The 22,502-nt window shown below is 38.5% G+C and overlaps 1 protein-coding gene across 23 annotated transcripts in view; it reads right to left on the reverse strand.

Moving 5' to 3' along the window:
- Window positions 1–22,502, reverse strand: part of MYT1L (myelin transcription factor 1 like) — a 629,697-nt gene that overhangs the window by 29,248 nt on the left and 577,947 nt on the right. For 21 of the 23 annotated variants that reach the window (XM_077488717.1, XM_077488713.1, XM_077488709.1 and 18 more), the window contains one exon: window positions 6,420–6,482. The exons of the other annotated variants lie outside the window; for them this stretch is intronic. In XM_077488717.1, the coding sequence (XP_077344843.1) occupies window positions 6,420–6,482 (63 nt within the window). The remainder of the gene's footprint in view (window positions 1–6,419; window positions 6,483–22,502) is intronic. 23 annotated transcript variants of the gene reach the window in all.

Consider the following 22,502-nt stretch of genomic DNA (forward strand, 5'->3'; position numbering starts at 1 on the left):
AAAAAAGTTTTTTGGCTAAACCTTAACCTTAACATTTTACTTTGAAGGAAAATCCATATTTAATATAAGTATATTGTCAAAGGAATTTGGGCACCTTCCTTTACATGCACATGAACTTTAATGGCATCCCAGTCTTAGTCCATAGGCTTGAATATTGAGTCGGCCCACCCTTTGCAGCTATAACAGCTTCAACTCTTCTGAGTAGGCTGACCACAAGGTTTAAGAGTGTGTCTATGGGATTGTTTGACCATTCTTCCAGAAGTGCATTTGTGAAGTTAGGCACTAATGTTGGACAAGAAGGCCTGGCTCGAGGTCTCCACTCTAATTCATCCCAAAGGTATTCTATCAGGTTGAGGTCAGGACTCTGTGCAGGTCAGTCATGTTCCTCCACTCCAAACGCGTTCATTCATGTCTTTATGGACCTTGCTTTGCGCAATGGTCCAAGTTATATGTTGGAGGCAGAGTTATGGTGTAGGGTGGTTTTTCAGGGGTTGGGCTTTGCCCCTTAGTTCCAGTGAAGGGAACTCTTCAGACGTCAGCATACCAAGACATTTTGGACAATTTCATGCTCCCAACTTTGTGGGAACAGTTTGGGGGTGGTCCCTTCCTGTTCCAACATGACTGCGTACCAGTGTAAAAAGCAAGGTCCATAAAGACAAGGATGAATGAGTCCTGACTGATTGAACATCTTTGGGATGAATTAGAGCTGAGACTGTGAGAAACATCAGTGCCTGACCTCACAAATGCTCTTCTGGAAGAATGGTCAAAACGTTCCCATAGACACACTTCTAAATTTGCTGGACGGCCTTCCTAGAAGATTTTAAGCTGTTATAGCTGTAAAGGGTGGGCCAACTCAATATTGAACCCTACAAACTAAGACTGGGGATACCCTTAAAGTTCATTTGCGTGTAAAGGCGGGCGTCCTAATACTTTTGTTGTATGTGATTTATTATTTGTTAAAAAAAAAAAAAAACGTTCTAATACTGTATATAATTACTTTTTACTGTGTTTTCATCAATGTTTAAAATTATTTTCCGTTTATTGATAAAAATATGTATTTCCAGTGTTTATAATCTCTATTTAGTGGCCATGCTGTCTATAGAACATTTGTTTTTGCTCAATTCACATAGAACAGTTATATTTTCAGATTTATTGGACAAGTGACAACCCAATTTTTTTTTATAAATGGACCCCAAATTTATTTTGAGTTTAACGAGATGCATATCCAAGCAGTCTGATTCCTATTTTTAAAGCTGGACCCTCAGGGAAAAAAATGATTTACCCTTACTGTGGGTCCCCCTCCCCAGGTTACTGCAAGGGTGCTCATTCTGCCTAATAAAGGGTGACTAAGGCCATATACTATACTCACCGGATTTCTCATTCACTTAGGCTTTCTCCTTTTCATGAGAGAGGAGGCCGAAGCCTCTTTCCTTGCCCAACCGATGCAATGTCATTGCGTACATTGCAGAACCAGCAGTTCTACATATTATATGGGAGGACACAGAGGGCCCATCCACATTCTAGAGCGCCGGACAGCGGAGGAGAATGTCAACTACTGAGGGAGCAAGAAATAAGGTAAGCATATCACCTTATTCATGATCTCCTTGGCAGGACAGTCAGTTAACCCTTGTAGTGTAGACGGGGGGCCCATGGTATGTTTAAATTTTGTTTGCCCTGGCGTTCAGTGTTAGGCATTTACTTTTACACACTGTAAAAAGCCTAATTTCAAATTGATTTGCAGTGATTATGTTTAAAAATATATAAAGAGGACCAGTCAGTATCAAAGTAACCTGTGTTATACACAGCACATCTTCTCCTTCCTCTTTCCTGTTCAATGCAAGTATCCTCGACCACACTCCCTCATTCATTTCCACTACCAAAGAGGCAGCCTGTGGTGAAACCTTGCTGAAGCTAGTCATGTTTATTCTAAATCTGCCTTAAACATTTTTCCACATTTTGTCATATTACAATCAAAAATTTAAATGTATTTCATTGGGATTTTATGTGATAGACCAACACAAAGTGGCACATAATTGTGAAGTGGAAACAAAATAATAAATGGTTCTCAACATTTTTTACAAATAAATATGTGAAAGTGTGGCGTGAATTTGTATTCAGCCCTCCTGAGTCAATACTTTGCAGAACCACCTTTTGCTGCAATTACAGCTGCAAGTGTTTTTGGGTATGTCTCTACCAGCTTTGCACATCTAATGAGTGAAATGTTTGCCCATTCTTCTTTGCAAGATAGCTGAAGCTCTTTTGGATGGAGAGTGTCTGTGAACAGCAATTTTCAAGTCTAGCCACAGATTCTCAATTGAGCTTTAGGTCTGGACTTTGACTGAGCCATTCTAATACATGAATATGCTTTGATCTAAACCATTCCATTGTAGTTCTGGCTGTATGTTTAGGGCCATTGTCCTGTTGGAAATTGAATCTCCACCCCAGCATTAAGTTTTTTGCAGACTCTAATTGGTTTTCTTGTAAGAATGCCATGTATTTGGCTCCATCCATCTTCCCATCAACTCTGACCAGCTTCCCGCTCTCTGCTGAAGAAAAGCACCCCCACAGCATGATGCTACCACCACCATGTTTCACGGTGGGGATGGTGTTTTCAGGGTAATGTGCAGTGTTAGTTTTCCGCCACACATAGCATTTTGCTTTTAGTCCAACAAGTTAAATTGTGATCTCATCCGACCAGCGCACCTTCTTCCACATGTTTGCTGTGTTTCACACAAGGCTTTTCCCACGCTGCAAACAGGACTTCTTATGGCTTTCTTTCAACAATGGCTTTTGTGGAGTGCACAACTAATAGTTGTCCTGTGGACAAATTCTCCCACCTGAGCTGTGGATCTCTGCAGCTCCTCCAGAGTTACCATGGGCCTCTTGGTTGCTTCTCTGATTAATGCTTTCATTGTGCGGCCTGTCAGTTTAGGTGGACGGCCATGTCTTGGTAGGTTTGCACTTGTGCCATACTCTTCCCATTTTCGGATGATGGATTGAACAGTGCTCTGTGAGATGTTCAAAGTTTTGGATTTTTTTTTTATAACCTAACCTTGCATTAAACTTCTCCACAACTTTATCCCTGACCTATTTAGTGTGTTACTTGGCCTTCATGATGCGGTTTGTTCACTAAGGTTCTCTAACAAACCTATGAGGGCTTCACAGAACAGCTGTATTTATGCTGAGATTAAATTGCACACAGGTGGACTCTATTTACTAATTAGGTGAGTTCGGTAGGCAATTGGTTCCACTAGATTTTAGTTAGGGTTATTAGAGTAAAGGGGGATGAATACAAATGCATATCACATTTTTAAGATAATTATTTGTAAAAAATGTTGAAAACCATTTATAATGTTCCTTCCACTTCAAAATGATGTGCCGCTTTGTGTTGGTCTATCACATAAAATCCCAATAAAATATGTTCACATTTTTGGTTGTAAATGTGGAAAATTTCAAGGGGTGTGAATACTTTTTCAAGCCACTATATCAGGGCCAGATACTATATAGTAGAAACCAGGGCTATTTATCTCAAACTAGCAGGTGTAAAGTTCAAATCTAACCCTTACAAATTTGGCATTTTACCAAAAGAATAGTTGGTACCTGGAATAGACTTTTAGCAGTGGTAGTAACTGGTCAACAGTACATGGATTTAAACATGCTTGGGACAGTCATAGATCTATGCTCGGGCAAAAAAGTAAAAAAAATGGGGCAGACTTTATAAGACCACTTGGTCTCTTTCTGTCATAACTCATCTATGTCTATATGTTTCTACTATTAGGCACAGCAGCCTTGTACCTATGGGGGTGAATGATGGAAATCTGGCCCTGGGAGGCCCAAAGAATCAATGCGCTTTATTTGAGGACCTAGAGCCCCATTTGCTATGAAATTAACAGGTTAGCTTCATACCAAGTGAATTTCTGCAATGAGATTAACATAAGGATATTAGAACGAAGAAGAATATAGCTGTTACCTCTATGAAACCAATCAGCATCTTTGTTTTATTTCCCATTACATGTTTGGGAATGAAAGACAAAACCTAATTGGCTTCTACAGACACCATTACTTTTCTGTACTGTTGCATTTTTCATAAAGGTAGCCCAATGCCTGGAACAATCTTGGGGTCATTTATGAGACTATAGAAATAAAAAATACTAGTGCAAAAGTCTTGTTACTGATATTTTATTTTTCCATGGAATAAATCAAAACATCAGCCTGCTATTCACCCTGCCCCCCTCCTGTCAATATCATTTTTTAATAATTTATTAATAATTACCAAAGTGCATTAAGCCCTTTAAGCCCACTATTCCTATATTACTGTTGCCCTGTACTGAATACACAGTACATAATAAATGTTCTTACCTTGAGGGCTAGCCATCACATTGCACAGTGGTTAGCACTCAAAGCTGGCTGTCACCGACAGCTCAGGTCCCCACTAACAAACAGCTACAAATCAGAGTGGTACTTGACTAAGTGATCACTATTAGGATTGACATAGTGACTTCATGCAGGATTAAAGCTTCATTGATGAACTTAGCCTTCAGTCTGCCAATGACACTGCAGTTGCCACTGCAGTCTGAACGTGGAAGGGTGCATTTATTTAATACTGTAATTGTCAGCTACAATGACAGTATTATGAACAAAAAGAGTCACCAAATTAATGTGTGTGTGTGTGAGTGTATATAACATACAGTATATATATATATATATATATATATATATATATATATATATATATATATATATATATATATATATACTGTATTTATATATTTACTTTCTCTTCTGGGTTGTGATGACATCTGGTCACCAAAGAGTTTTGTTTCTTTGGAAAGCAGCTCTACATCTACCCCAGCTTTATTTCTTTTAATGTATTTCTGTTCCTAGCAGGTGGCTGGTTGTTGCAGTTCAGCCTATAGATCATGGTTGTCTGGGCCGATCTTTATTTATTGATTACTGTGTGGAAATCATTATTACATTGTCTAATGACCTAGACATAGACAACTTTTATATTCAGTATTCTCAGTACTATACAAGCAACCATAATCTCAGCTTCCACACAGGTCTACTCCAAGCAGCTCTTTAATAAACTATTGCAGGCTGTTTGGAGATTAGACAGAAATACAATTCTAAACTTACCTCTCCTATCATGTAAAAAGCACCTATTATTGTGTGTAATCCTACGCTGACAAGCTCAGAAGATTTGTATGGTTATTGGACAGCACAGTTGGCCACGGGGCAAAATGGACTTATCACCCTACGTTTATCCATAAACCCTTAAAGTAGGAGTAAACTCCATATTCTTTAGTTCTATAAGGGAATGATGATATACTGTAAATATGTTTTTTTAATACTGTAATAAGTACACTCCACAGAAATGTTTATATAAAATATATTGTCAAAAGTATTGGGACACCTGCCTTTACACGCACATCAAATTTAATGGCATCCCAGTCTTAGTCCGTAGGGTTCAATATTGAGTTGGCCCAACCTTTGCAGCTATAACAGCTTCAACTCTTCTGGGAAGGCTGTCCACAAGGTTTAGGAGTTTATGGGAATATTTGACCATTCTTCCAGAAGCTCATTTGTGAGATCAGGCACTGTTGTTGGTCGAGAAGGCCTGACTCGTAGTCTCCGCTCTTATATATCGCAAAGGTGTTCTTTTGGGTTGAGGTGCAGGCCAGTCAAGTTCCTCCACCCAAAACTCGCTCATCGATGTCTTTATGGATCTTGCTTTGTGCACTGGTCCAAATCATTTGGTGGAGGGGGGATTATGGTGTGTGGTTGATTTTCAGGGGTTGGACTTGGCCCCTTAGTTCCAGTGAAGGGAACTCTTAAAGCATCAGCATACCAATACATTTTGGACAATTTCTTGCTTCCAACTTTGGGGGAAGAGTTTGGGGATGGCCCCTTCCTGTTCCAACATGACTGCACACCAGTGCACAAAGCAAGGTCCATAAAGACATGGATGAGTGAGTTTGGGTTGGAGGAACTTGATTGGCCTGCACAAAGTGCTGACCTCAACCTGATAGAACACCTTTTGGATGAATTAGAGCGGAGACTACGAGTCAGGCCTTCTCGTCCAACACCAGTGCCTGACCTCACAAATGCACTTCTGGAAGAATGGTGACACATTCCCATAGACACACTCCTACACATTGTGGACAGCCTTCCCAGAAGAGATGAAGCTGTTATAGCTCCAAATGGTGGGCCAACTCAATATTGAACACTACGGATTAAGATTGAGATGCCATTAAAGTTCATCTGTATGCAAAGGCAGGTGGCCCAATACTTTTTGACAATATAGTGTATTTCTTATATCTCGAAAATCTCTTTTCAACATGAAAAAATGCCAAAGTCTAGACTTTAATTTAACTAGACCTTTTTGTTTCTAGAACTGATGAAAGCCAGTGTCTACCTACCTTCTATGGGAAGCATAGTTTCCTGTTATATGCCCAGAGCCATCACACCCAGGAGTTGGACACCTAAAATGAATTACATGTATTTTAGCCATTGCAGTACAGAATGGCTTTACAAAAATGACAAGAAGTTGATGTTTTAGAATGTATAACAGCATCAAAAGGTAGGTTTATATGCAAACAGGAAATGATCAGAACACAGGATATTTTAAAAGGGGGTTGGCGTAATGAGGAATGATATTTTCCTACAAAAAGATGACAAGTAAACTTGCTTTCTCCTTTTGTCTATCAATGAAACAAGAAAGAGTAATTATTGTATATATTAAGGGTTATTTTTATTTTATTTTTCTCAATCTCTTGTGGGAATCTTTAGTTATTAAAAATGTGGACATTCATGTATTTCATTCTTGCATATCCAACCCACTAGGCATAGACCATAACTTTTATTTACACATATTGCTACCATACCATTTATTGCCCCTTATTGTCATCTCTGGTGTCAATTTATGATGCCAGCTGTGCAACAGTTTCATGCTCAATTACATGTACTGAGTGTTGTCTGTACAATGATCTTTCAATCTAAGCCTCCCCCTTTTCTTAACTGTAAATTCCAGGCATTGCAGTTTTTACACAGTTACGTTGATGCAGCTTGGACTAATGCAAGTATGCTTGTGCCATACCCGTGGGATTTCCCTGGAAGTTGGACACCACTACTATAGGCATCTCCACTAGCTTCTAGGTCCTGTGACAAGGGGCTGCCCTGCTGCACTGTGATGCCACGTACACACGATCGGATTTTCCTACGGGAAATGTTGGATGTGAGCTTGTTGGCGGAAAGTCCGACCGTGTTGTCGGACAATTGTTGTCGGAGTTTCCATCAACAAATGTTGGCTAGCACATTCTCAAATTTGCCGTCAACAAATGTGTGTTGTCGGACTTTCCGATTGTGTGTACACAAGTCCGTCGGACAAAAGTCCAAAGTACAAACACACATGCTCAGAAGCAGAAGTGGTCAGTCTTGCAAACTAGCGTTCGTAATGGAGAATTAACATTTGTGAGGTGGTCAATTATGAAAACTCTAAATGCAGCGCATATTCTCTTCGTCTTTAATGGGATAATAATGAAGCTGCTTTGCTGGTGATACTGATGGAGTTATTGCAAACAAATTTTCAAAGGCTTTTTATTTTCTAGTGATATCAAGAATAATATTATTATGCTTTTTCATTTTATTTTTGCATTGAAAAAAAACATAGACATGCTATCTGCCAATACAACTTAACCAATAAGTGCATTCTATGCATCCAAAAATATAGAAAATATACCAAATCAAATCATAATTCAACCAAAAAATAATGTCAAAGCAATAACGCCAAAGCCAATAGTAAATAACACGTTATCTCCTCTGATTCCGCAACATGTCTGATTGACAAATGGCCGTTCAGAAATGAACTGAAAAGCGCTAAATGAAACACGCAAAAAGAAAAGTGGGAATCCACTCACCATACTTCTACTAACACGAAATTAGCAGAAGGAGCCCAAAGGGGGGCCCTAAAGAGCTGAAAAACCATGTGCAGGCATACCCCACTTTTAAGTACACAATGGGGTTTATTTACTAAAGCTGAAAAGTGCAAAATCAGGCTCACTTCTACATAGAAACCAATGAGCTTCCAGGTTTTACTACAAAAGCTTAATTGAACAAGCTGAGGATAGAAGCTCATTGGTTTCTATGCAGAAGTGAGCCTGATTTTGCACTTTCCAGCTTTAGTAAATAAACCCCATTGTGTACTTAAAAGTGGAGTATGCCTGTAGTACCTCTTGTACATCACTACATTCGTAATTGTTGGCCAACACTTGCGTGACCGTGTGTATGCAAGACAAGTGTGAGCCAACACCCTTCGGACAAAATTCCACGGTGTTGTTGTCGGAAAGTCCGATCGTATGTGCGGGGCTTGAAGGTCACTTACTTCTATTGGGTGCCATTTAGAGAACACTTTGCATTTTCTCAATGAATGCAAAGTGTTCTCTGATTGAGGAGGAGAAGTATTTATTGAGAAAAAGGAAAGTGTTTTCTGGATGGTGCCCATGCGGAGCAGGTGAGCTCCTGTGGTGTGCTGAGGGCAGTTATTTGGCATGAGAATCTAAATACAGGCATACCCCACTTTTAAGTACAACCCCATTGTGTACTTAAACGTGGGGTATGCCTGTACTAAAGCTGGAAAATGCTAAATCAGGCTCACTTCTGCATAGAAACTAACGAGCTTCCAGGTTTTATTACCAAAGCTTAATTGAACAAGCTGGGGTTAGAAGCTCATTGGTTTCTATGCAGAAGTGAGCCTGATTTTGCACTTTCCAGCTTTAGTAAATAAACCCCACTCTGTACTTAAAAGTACGGTATGCCTGTATAGCAGCAATCCCCATAGTAGGGGTGCCTGCTTCAGTGATTCCAGTTTCCAGGAGGATCCTGCAGGTATTGCGCATATAGAACACACCGACATTGCTCCAGTCAAGACCAATGTAAAAATTGCCATACATGAAATTCAGCCACTTAACTACTTTACTGTATATCTAAACCGGAAACCAAAAATGTAATAAATTGCAACGTATCAATCCATGAATGTGGTGGTTGATTTAGTTTTCCTTTTATATCCTTTTTTTTCCCTTTTATTTTACCTAGTGATTCTGCCAGTAAAAAACACTTCTTGCCATAGAGTGACAATACCTGTTATCAGTACTGTATCTACAGAGGAGCAGCGTTGTCTCCCCCCTATCCTCATCGCCACGCATAGAAGGGGGGAGAAGGCTGATAACATTGTTTTAAATTTCAGTTTAATACATAGGAAGTCACAAGGACACCATTTACCAAAAGTGGAGCTGCAGCCTCTTAGGACAGTTAGAGGTGAATGAAAAGTCCTCCTACAAGCTTTAACCAGACACTGATAGAAGTCACAAGACTGCTATACTGCTGATGAGAAAAGGTATTTAGCAGCTTATGTTTACTAAAATAATTGCATTTCCATGTTATGTGTACCGTTGGAGACCAGATATAGTGAATGCAGGGTCCTGGGTTTAGTAACACTTTAAGCTTTGACAAAAAAAAAAAAAAAAACTGGAAGCTGATTGGTTTCTGTGTAGAGCTGCACCAGAATTTGCACTCAGTCTTAGTAAATCAAACCTGTCTTTATATCAGGATCAACATATATCTCTGTACTTGCAGAAAAAGGCCCCGAACCTGAGAAAAGAAAACGAACACAGCCACCACATCTAAAGGCAGGTAAGATGCAATAATTAAAATGCTTCTTCCTGGGTTTAGACATGTTAATTCTGCTATATTTCTGTCTTCCTCTACACTTCTTGGTTTGTTTATCCACTCCTTATTCCTTCTATTTCCTATGTCATTCATTTTGCAGATGGCAAATCACTGATTTCATCAGCGATTCTCCATCAATTCCTCTGGAAGACCAACCAAGAAAATTGCCCACAGTTGCTATTAAGCCTCATTAAAGCAATTGGCCAAACTGCAAAGTCACATGGGTGTAAAGTGCTATGATCCTGGGAAAATGGGTTCTTAAGCCCCATACACACTATCAGATTTCCTGCTGATTTTTGTCTTCAGATTTACCAATACCATATAATATGAGGTCAAACCTTAAGAGTTTCAATTTGTATGCAATCAGGCAGGCCCTTGCACTACATGATTTTGGTAAATCTGAAGACAAAAATCTGCAGAAAATCTGATAGTGTGTATTGAGACTACAGCTAAGCTGGAAAAAGGGACTCCGCTGTACACTTGCTGTCATGTAATTTCACTATTATAGAAGAAAAAATATATATATTTCACATAAGGAAGATGCATTTCATGCTCTAACATTGTACAAATCCAGTAACTAGCTGTACCAAGGCACAACATTGGCTGTGTGTGTGCCTACTGATTACATTATTGTTGCTGTGTTATTAATGCAATTAGTACTAGCATTATTTATATGCATTTTCAAATATTAGTCGTTTTTATTATTTAGAGCAGTTTAGCTATTTTGGATTTTTTTGTGTTTATCGTGACCTATGCAAGACCTATGCCACTCATCAGATAGGATTTATCATGAACTAAAACTGATTCATAATGTTGAATTAACCCCTACAGCACCATATTTACCATATATGATACCTGTAACTTTTTGAGATATATCAGTGCTACACCAAAATCTAACAACACCATTCCTTTGGATCTAAAAACACTGATAATATAGGAAAGACACTGTTGTCTACAAGCAAGATAACTCTATCTATAGTTCTGATCTTTCTGTGCTATAAACCAGTAGTTATGGGCGCACTTTTGAAACACAGGAAATGATTTGCTATATATGACCAATATACAAGTATGGATAAACTGCTTTTCTTAGATGTGCCACATTAGTAAATTAATTTAAAATGACTGTTACTTGGCATTAGTAAAGAATTGCACATGTTGTACACAGCTCCTTTTAGTATATATAACACACACACACACACACACACACATATATATATATATATATATATATATATATATATATATATAAAACGTTATAAAAATATATATAAATATAGTTAAATAAATAAATATAAATATAAATATATATATATATATATATTTATATATATATATATATATATTTATTTATTTAACTATATTTATATATATTTTTATAACGTTTTATATATATATATATATATATATATATATATATATATATATATATAATATACTGTATATATGTATATATATATATATATAATATATATATATATATATATATATATATATATATATATATATATATATATATATATATATATATAGTGTTAAATATATATATATATATATATATATATAGTTAAATAAATATAGAAATATATATATATATATATATATATATATATATATATATATATATATATATATATATATATATATATATATATATATATATATATATATATAAATATATATATATATGAATGAAAACAATATATTGTCATACATTTTGAATTGGTTGAGTGTGAATACATACAGTATATGTCCATTGTCATGATAGGCAATACTAATCTTCGCCACATGATGGCAGCATTGGTCCACCAAAATGCCATCTGTTATATAATCCATAATTGCAGAAAACCAGCTGTCAATTTATCAGATACATAAATAAGCAGAAAATAATTGTGGCACGTCACATTTGGGGGCTGGGGAGGTGTTATCGCTAAACACCAGATCATATGTAACAACACTGGCTAAGTATTCCCTCCGAGATATTCATTTCACAAGTTTTCTTATGCAAATAATCTGAAGTGATAATTAGCTGAAATACGGATGACATAAGCATGGGGGACATGCGTGCTTTGGTTTGCTCCCAGTGCAAGTTTGCACGTTTTTTCCTGGATGAAAAGTGTTACAGGTCTTGCAGATGAATATGAACCCGATCTGTAGAGAAGTTTGTATTTTTGTATTTCTCGAACCTGAACGTGCTAATTGTTGGTGTGAATGGCTGTTCTAAGTATAGCACCTATTTTGTAGGTTACAATATGTTCCCAGCCACCATCACATAATGCAAGGCACCACAGTCATTTCATTGTGTGCAGCAATGTGGTTTTCCAAGCTGCAGGTAAGGTCATGCACAACTACCCTCAATGGAAACCTAAGTAATGTGTTAGTACCGTGATATGATAGCAGACATGTGTAACCAGTTCTAGACACTGGAATTGCTCCCAACCTTTTAAGCTTTGAATGATTCTCAACATCTCTTTGTCTTTGCCCTGAGACAGCAAGGGTGCAAGGGGCAGTATACATTTCATCCACATGTCATGATGCTGGCTGGCAGATTATGTTGGCGGAATATTATACCATGTAATTTACAGGTCACATACTATGGATCTATACACCTAGAACCAAACTGGTAGCAGAGTAGAACGACAGCTTCCTCTACTCTACGTGTCAATTCCAGATGTAACATGCAGATTGGTCAGACTGGGGTTGATTTACTAAAACTGCAGCACTCAGAATCTGGTGCAGCTGTGCATGGTAGCCAATCAGTTTCAACTTCATTTGTTCAATTAAACTTTGACAATAAAACCTGCAAGCTGATTGATTTCTATGAAGAGCTATGCCAGGTTTTGCACTCTCCAGTTTTAGTAAATCAATATCATGGCCTATTTTGGTCTCTCTGCTCTCCGCTTTGGCTTGCTGTGATATGACGTGATCTGTGGGTGCGATCAGGGGCGGATTACAATAAGGGCAGAATGAGTGGGTATATGAGGGCCCCAGAATCCACAAGGGCCTCACAAATATGGTAAAACAAAACTCTACACTTTGGTGCTCTTTGTAGTAAGTTGTTTTTTTTTTGTTTTTTTGCAAGTTTTTTTTTTTTTTGCAAGTCTTTACACTTTTATTCTAGAAAGTAATGAGCAATAGCAGACTTTTGCTCTCTTCTGTACACTGGGCAACCCCCCTCTATTTCTTTGTTTAAAATGTTTGTAACCATTAAAAAAATGTTTTTCTACAAATAACAAACATGTTATACTTACCTGCTCTGTGCAATGGTTTTTAACAGAGCAGCCACAATCCTCTTCTTCTGGGGTCCCCCCTGGTGCTCCAGGCCCCTCCTCTTCATCGGGTGCCCCTACGGACCTGTGCTGGCTCACATCCATTGACACAGACAGCCGGACTCGTCCCGCTCCCATCTCACTACTTTTGATTGACAACAGCAGGAGCCAATGGTGCACATCTCTGGATCGGATCGGGCTCAGGTAAGAAAAATGGAGGGGGGGTCTGATGGGGAGCTGCGGCACAGAGGCTTTACAACCACCTTAATATAGATAGGGATTGCAAAAAGAGCATGTCCCATTTTTTAGTGCTGTCAAAGAAATTAAAATGTGCCACGACCCTTACATGAAGTATCCCATTGTAAATGACAAGATGGGCTTGCTGGAGTTTTTAAGGTAGCCTATACAAAACATGAATCAATTAGTCCAGGGGTGTCACTTTACTTAAATATTTACAACAGTCGCCATTCTCAACGAGTTTCACACATAAAGCTTCATTAGGAGAGCAAGGAGAGGAAATTACCAATATGTTGGCCTTTCTTCATTTAATTGGCTGTGTATAGGACAGCAATCCCACCCCTATAAAATCACATGTAGGAACAAGGAAACAAAAAAAGCCCTCTCGGATACCTAAGTAGATCCAGCGATTGGTGTGTATATAGAAATTCCCAACCCTATTTACATCCTTTTTTTTTTAGAATTTTTGTTCTGGTTGCGTCTCATCATCCCCTAAGGCAATGCTCGAAGATGTAAACTCTACCCAATACCACACTGCATCTGGACTAAATCCGCATACATTTGTGCTACAAATGTTATAATAGAGCCAACATTGTATTGTATCTGTAGCCGTCCATTAACAAGGTTTCCCCACATCCTACCTGATTGCAAATAGGCACAATGAAGCTTCCTGTATTGTCTGTACTCTAATGAACAATAAAGCATGACTTTAATCTTAAGTCATATAAGCTAGTGAGAGTAATAAAAAACATTCAGAGAGCTCACTGACTAATGCCCTGTACACACGGTCTGACATTCCGACCACAAAATCTGTCAGATTTTTTCAGATGGATTTTGGCCGAAACTTGTGTTGCATACACGTGGTCAGACAAGGTTGTCAGAAAATCCGATAGTTCGGAATGAGGTAGCGTTCGTTGCGTACGATGGGACTACGTAGAGGCTAGTAGCCAATAGCTTTGGTCTTGTAATTTAATCTGAGTATGCGTGGCACTTTGTCCGTCGGAATTCTCTACAAACGATCGGAAAAAGTCCGATCCGATTTTGTTGTCGGAAAATTTGAGATCCAGCTCTCAAACTTTTTCCGTTGGCATTTCAGACGGAAAAAGTCCGATAGAGCCCACACACGATCGGATTTTCCAACAACATAATCCGATCGGACCTTTTCCGTCGGAAATTATGACCGTGTGTACAGGGCATAAGATTAAGCTGCTTGCAACAGACAGTGATACCCTCCAGTGGGTACCCAGCAGGTTACCAGAAAAAAAAAAAAAACATGTACCAATGGAAGGAGAGACACACCAAATAATAGAAGAGCCCTAATTTATTTATTGGTTAGCACTAAAAAGGCATTCAACATGTTTTGGGGGCCAGAAAACGCTTCACCTTCATCATGGCTTCAGTTAAAGTCAATAACATGAAAAGAATCAAATTAGGACACAGATGCAGCAGTGGGAGCCATTGGCTCCTGATGCTGTCAATCCAAACGTGAGGAGGAAGTGGGGGCAATGCTGAGCAGCACTGTCTGTGTCTATGGATATACACAGCCCGGCTTCGAAGCAAGCTAACAGTTGTGCCACCATAGCAAGTCATTTGGTACGACGGCATGCACAGAAGAGAAGGAGACAAGAGCGCCAGCGGGAGACCCCAGAAAAGGATGTTCTGGGCCGCTCAATGCAATAATATACCAGTATAACATGTTTATTATTTTATTTTAAAAAAAAGCCCTTTGAACTGCTGTAAAGCCAGTCCAGAAGAGCAGGCAGCACAAGGCTCTAGCTTGTACCTTGTCAAAGCCTTCTCTTTATGCCTGGGGCGCAAGGGACCAAGAGCACATACTTCAAGGAATCTTGCTTTTAAATTCAGTGCTGAAATGCCTAATGCCAGATGTTCACCAAATATTATCTGGAGGGGCATAGCGGGCATCATCTCGTTTTTGTAAGTAAAAGTAAAAATTTTAAATTTGCGAAAAAAAAAGCTTTTGCTTTATTTTCTGCTGTACAAAAACATTGTGAAACAAAAGACTGGTCATTTTAATGAACTCCCAAATACACAGATTAAGACTGAATCGAAATAAAACATCAATGCAAAAATGTTGTTGATATTAGTAACGTATTTAGTCTGTCACAGCCATGTAACTGACTTTAATTAAAGAATCTCTTTGTCAATATATGAAGCCCATAGTTACACCAGGGATGTTACTGTACCTCTCTCTATATGTAAATCCTGCATTAAACTCTTGTGGCATGTGATCTACTCTCATAATCACAACATGTGCTCAATATAAGATGTGCCATGCCTTCTAAATTCATGTATTGATTAGCATTGTTGTCATTATCGTCATAAAACAGCACGGGCCTCATTATATCACCATTTCACATGCAGAGCCTATAATCACCACAGTGCAATTAGGAACTAGTGTCTGACACACATAAGACATTGCCCCGCTCTATAATAAGTAGGGGGGTGGCGAAATTTGTCAATACTTAATGGTCAGGCTGCTTGGCTTGCTTTTGCATTGTCGCTGAATGTTAACTGCTAAATAATTATGCATAGCCTTCTAAAACGACAATCAAGTAATTTTCCAACCAATAATTTATAAGAAGATATTCTTTTCTTTCATGTTGGGGGAAAGATAATTGCTAAGTGTTCCTAATTTTGGGGGACAGACTCAGTGTTTCCCTCTGCTTGGTCACAATGGTCTCTGTTTTTCATTTTGATATCCTGCTTGGTCCTAAATTTCTTTCTTTGTGTTCTGAACGCTGTTCTCAGTGTCTGTTTTATTGTGTGTGCTGCATATGTTAAAATACAGACCCACTGTTACATTATCATGCTCAGCACTCTCAGAGTAGTGTCATGCAGGGCTTAAAAATGGCAGCATTTCCAAGCTAATTGTAATCTGCCTTTTCCCTTGTTGCCGCTGTCTGTGTGGAGCTGCAAATCACTCAAATGAAGCTGTGAAACTCTTGTCTGACAGAAACCTAAAACCTTCATAAATATTAGTGGAGAAGAAAGGCAGGTATTACAGAGCCATTTCATTTACTTTTACTTTAGCGTGCACCTTTTTCAAAAGAACCAATACCTACAGTTACTATCTATGGGATAGACATAATTATGGAAACTGATAACCAGTGGCAACCACTCTATTAGAGGTGCCACCCCCCTAATCCATGCGCCCGGCCCCTAATCTACATGCAGGGTGCCAGACGTTTGGGTTTCAATGTTTTTTTTCTTTGTTTTTAAGCACATGATTAATTGGCTTCAAAAAAGGGTGGCTTGGGGCACAGAGCACTGCGCCCTGAGCCTACCCAGTTGTGTGACAATAGTGAATTAGTATTCACTATTGTTTTCCTGCTTCCCAGCCAATCAGGAAGTGGGTCTTAAGACCCGATTGGCCGAGAGGAGAATGGCCGCATTGGTCACAGAGGAAGAAGCTACCGAGGAGACCTAGGGGGAAGCTGCCAAGGAGGAGATGCAGGAGGAACCTGAAGCTGCCCGCAACTTAGATAGAGAAAGTGTGGGGCTAGCGGGTGATGGGCGTGCGATGGGAGTGGTGTTTGGTTTACCAAGCAACGGGGGGGTTTTCCTGACAGACGGACTGAATGACCAACTGATCGACCGACCGAACCAATGGGGTGGCCAAAATGGAGCACCAGCCGCCATTGCTGCTAATAATATATTAGTAGACCTTGTAAGGAGTCACACCAGTCTTCATTTAACCACACTGCTTTTGTAAATGCTTTGTGCAGTGGGATTTTGCTTCATTCTTTGAGAAGAAAAATTCCCCGATCTTTGAGGGGTCAAAGATGTACAACGATACAATTTAATCTCTGCACTGTAGATTTTCCTGTAGGGGTTTTTTAATGTCTAGATCTGGTGATTGGGAAGGCCAAGGAGAGCATTGGGCTTTATCCTGATGTTTATGAACTACTGTTGGGTTTGCTCAGCAATTTACAGTATAAAGGGAGTGAAATATGGTGATGAAATAGTATTTGTGCCAAACAATGCATTTGGTTCTGTAATATGGTCTCTTAACTCTTGGCTGTTACATGACCATGACCATGTAGAGCAGTAACTGTCCATACACATCCGTTAAACACACTAGACAATCCTTAACATAAGGCATTCTCTAATATGTTTATTGGATGATAAAGGGTTAAAGGCATTCTTTGGCTTTCTCCAAATGTAAATTTGTCTGGATGTAGAAGATAGGATCAGATTTTGAGCTGCATTTTTATGGTATTTTAGCAATCATCTAGTGAAGGGTCAGTCTTTTTCTGTTTTCGTTTTTGACCCGTTACTCTTTTTTAATGTGGTCTCACATGCCAGATTAAATAATTTGGTACAGATGTACCTCCAACTATATAACTACGGTATATGGCCTTTTTGTAAATCTGTTCATATTTTGTATTGTCCAGAAATCAACACCTTAATTTTACGTTAGTTCTTAGGGATTTGACATAACTAAGTGCTGGTCTAAACCCTAACCTATAAGTCTCCCTCTGTCCAAATGAGCACTTTTAATGACAGATGAAGTGCTCTCACTGAACAAGTAGCAGTTGGCAGATCTTAGGAACCTGTAAAAAGTTAAAAAAGAAGTATGGAATTTTTTTTTAAGGCTGAGAACTGAGCGATCAAACACAGCTGATCACTCGGTTCTCAGCAGTGTGTGAGGTGCTGGTCCAGGTGCTGGTCCAGGATTGTGAGCGGATTCCAACCATCTAGATATGATCCTTTCTGAGCCTGGACCGGCTCTGTGACATCAGCTGACAGCTGGCTCCAGCCAGCTGTCAGCTAAAAACGGGTCACAGGAGTGCAGAACGAACTGCACTCCTGTGATTCTCAAGAGAAGTACGGCCAAACGAGATTTAGCTGTACTTCTCCTTTAAATTAAATCAGAGAGCCCTTCACAAAAGGCCTTTTTGGTAAACATTTTGCCTTTTCTGAGGTGACATTTTTACTTTTATATATTTTTAAATGTTATGCTAAAAAAATCTCTTTGGCTTTACAATCACTTGTTGCTCTCTTTTACCTGACTTTTCATGAACAGCATATTTCTTATGATGCTTAGACCAGTCTGTGAAAATGAGCTATTAGGCTGCACCGAGAATGAAGGCCAAAGAATTGTAGGGTCAGGAATCCAGGTTGAGTCTCTTTTGTTCCTGCATGCTGCTTCAAATATCACAATGCCATTGTACAAACTGCCATTTATTATTACCCCCCCCCCCCCCCCCCCAAATCATTTCCCTGAAAGGATTTAAAGTGGAACTTTATCCATAACAACTTGAAAAAAAATAATGTTCTTTAGCAAGTAACATACATTGCACATTAGAAATTATGCTGGCAAATGTAGACTGTGCTGTAAATAGCCTCCAGCATTGTTCCAGGTTCTTCTTGCCGGAGGCTGCCATTTTGCTAAAGCCAAGAGTCCATGAACAGCAATAAATCTTTAGGCTGTCAGTAGATCGGCCTCTACATTTTTAGCACAGTGCCAAAAAATAGAGAGCAACTGAGCATGTGCAGAACAGGGTGAGACAGTGTATTTTAAACAGTATAGGCACTTATTTGTAATGTTTTACATAGCTGCAAAAGGGGCCAGCCTGAAGTGATCTAGCAGGACTTAATTTTCAGTCGAATGTTCCTCTTTAAATAATGAACTATATGCTGTAGTTTAGTTCAAAAAAATAAAATAAAAAAACAACAAAACAAAACAAATATAATACAAGGCATTTTATTTATGTGACCACGGGGTGACATGAAACACAATGAAACAAAGCTGAACATCCTGCATATTACAGGATATGTTTTCCTTATAAATAATGATCATTTTCACAGCGGTGCTCAGCAAATTACTTTTATTGCAGGATAAAATACACTCACTAAGGTGTTATGCCATGGTAGGCCTTATGCATGACACTGGGGCATTTTATTTACTTGATATAAGGGGCATTAAACTCGTTGCTTTAAAGAAAAGTAAAATCCAGATGGAAAAATGGCCACGTTTTATGGGGAGTTGTAAAACGGATGGAAATGAAGAGTGAAGCGGCCAAGAGCGGGCACAAAGCTTTATGATGCCCTGGATATTGCAAAGATTCAATTTCACACTATTGCTTCAAGTGCCATTACCGCTACACATTCAAATATCAGACAGTTCAGTCCAACATAGAAGAAAAGCAAGAATATGGTATCTGAGTAGGTGGCATGGTAGCCATGCAGTACTGGGATTTGGATTGGATTTCATTTCATTTAATACATCCCAATTTTGGCTACAAAGTTTCAGTTGGTGGATACTACACATGTGACTTCAGCAAGGTGACTGAAAAATATTTCCAGGAATTCCAAGTGACTAGTGAGTGAAATAATATGCACTTTTAAACTGAAAGTTAAGTTGCTGGCACAATTCTTTCCCATGTTCTGCTGCTAAAAAGTTGGCAGAGAAATCCCCACATACTTCAGTGAGGCCAACAAGTAATTATGGTGGGCTGAAGAGCATGAGGCAAAAGTGTTTCAGTGCAACTCAGTTCAAAGACATTCAGGACCATGAAAGTCAGTTGGATGCTTATCATCACATTTAAAAAAAAAAAAAAAAAAAAAAAAAAAAAAAATATATATATATATATATATATATATATATATATATATATATATATATATATACACACATACAGTATCTCACAAAAGTGAGTATATGCCTCACATTTTTGTAAATATCTTATTATATGACAACACTGAAGAAATGACACTTTGCTACAATGTAAAGTAGTGAGTGCACAGCTTGTATAACAGTGTAAATTTACTGTCCCCTCAAAATATCTCAACACACCGCCATTAATGTCTAAACCACTGGCAACAAAAGTGAGTACACCCCTAAGTGAAAATGTCCTGTTAAACTGTTGTATGGTCTTGGCAACTGTGCCGCAGCTCAATTTCAGGGTCTTGGCAATCTTCTTAGAGCCCAGGCCATCTTTATGTAGAGCAACAATTCTTTTTTTTCAGATCCTCAGAGAATTCTTTGCCATGAGGTGCCATGTTGAACTTCCAGTGACCAGTATGAAAGTGAGCGATAATACCAAATTTAACACACCTGTTCCCCATTCACACCTGAGACCTTGTAACACTAATGAGTCACATGATACCAGGGAAGGAAAATGGCTAATTGGGCCCAATTTGGACATTTTTACTTAGGGGTGTACTCACTTTTGTTGCCAGTGGTTTAGACATTAATGGCGGTGTGTTGAGATATTTTGAGAGGACAGTAAATTTACACTGTTATACAAGCTGTACACTCACTACTTTACATTGTAGCAAAGTGTAATTTCTTCAGTGTTGCCACATTAAAAGATATAAAAAAATATTTACAAAAATGTGAGGGGTGTACTCACTTTTGTGAGATACTGTTTATACAGTATATATTCCTTTTAGAATCTAGACTTTTTGGGGTTCTTGTTTAGACATCCTATGAATTGGCCATTATTGGACAAACATTCCACAAGGCCCACTGAGCCTGTTGGTTGCTGCAGCATTTAGGAGGAGGTTAATATTCCAGGAGGTTTTCAATATGAAACCAACATCAAGATAACAGGGACATGACCTCAAACTAACTGGAGGAAAGTTCAAAACTAATCTTAGAAAGTATTATTTTACTGAAAGGCTGGTCAATGATCGGAATAAACTACAAACAGAGGTAGTGAGACAGTCAACAGTAAACGGCTTCAAACATGCTTGGAATAAACATAAATCTATGGTCAGACAAAAAAGGGCAGGCTCAATAGACTACTCTGTCTTTTTCTGCCATCACTTTTCTATGTTCCTATAAGGTATTGATCCATCTCAGCTTTTTATGTCTTTTACAGCTGGTCTTACTGGATGTTTGTATTTTCTCTTCTTTGTTTGATTGTGTTTATTGAAAAACTAATACTAGGCAAATATAGCCTTAAACATTACAGCTATCAAACATTTACACAGTTTTTATTAAATTGTATTGCATCTAATTTGGTTGACAAACATTAAAAGTATAACTGGGCCAAGAATTGCATACCAGCATGTTGGTAAGGACCAGCCCCACCGACTATAGCAGACTGGTTTTGAGGCATACAGAAAACCACAGAAATGGAGGAGCTTGTACATCAAACAAGGGAAACAAGTTTATGTATACCTGGTCTTGTTGGCAGCATTTCACTACGGTGGATGAATACCTGTTTTAACCTTATCTATGGGCATCTAATATCCTTACAAGGGAGGGGGATGGAACCCCAGTCCCCCACCCCCCCTTTTCCCTTCTAATGGATACCTTTATCACCCCTTTTCCATTCCCACTGCCTTCTGGTTCCTATTTCTCACCCTCCCTTCTTTACACCCCTTTATATTTGAGTCCTCCATATTTTTATTCCTTTTGCCCCACCCCATATAATATATTTACTTCCTAGTATAACTTTACTATTTGACAGTCTCAACTCACCAACCTACATGCTAATTCCATATACCCACAAAGAACACCTGGTTCAAGACTGATTATTATTCGGTTAGATGGTTATACCCCCGCACCTGTTCATTTCAGGTCTGTTGACCTCTACCATATCAGCATCTTCTCTAAAGTTGGCCAGGTCAACCACATACTCTGTCACTATGTTGACCATCACTCTTACTAAACCCTACTCTGGACCCCACACTCCATATCCCAGATCTTCAGCATGCCTGGGTTAAGTTTTTATTTCTAACACATAGACAGTCATTACTAATGATATATAATTTATGTCACATGATACCTCTTTTGGGTTATATCACTTTTTGTTCACCTTTTTGCCACCATATGGAAACCCTATGTTATAATATATATCACTATACATGTATCACCATCGTATGTGCATTTGATTTTATTTGTGTATTTCAAACAAAGCTTTTGGAAATGAAAAAAAGTATAACTAAAGGCATATACATACATATATATATATGTATATATATATATATATATATATATATATATATATATATATATATATATATATATATATATCGTTTCTTTTATTATAGTACAGGGGTGCTGCCGGCTGAGCAAATCGGGACTGATGGTTCTCCCTTTTTTTTTTTCACTTATAGTCACATATAATTAGTTTCCCCATAAGGGAGATAAAAGTGAAAGAAAATCCCAAATGTTGGGATGTCATTGGAACAGAAACTGAAGGGAATCTTCCAGTGGAGACAGTAGTTCTGGTGACCCTGTTACCCTGTTAACAACCTGTGATTCCCTCACTTTTGAAGGATTTTATCTCACTTCTTGTT

This window comes from Lithobates pipiens, unplaced genomic scaffold (genome assembly GCF_037356315.1).
Source record: "Lithobates pipiens isolate NorthernLeopardFrog02 unplaced genomic scaffold, aLitPip1_a1.2 Scaffold_18, whole genome shotgun sequence".
Taxonomy (NCBI): Eukaryota; Metazoa; Chordata; class Amphibia; order Anura; family Ranidae; genus Lithobates; species Lithobates pipiens.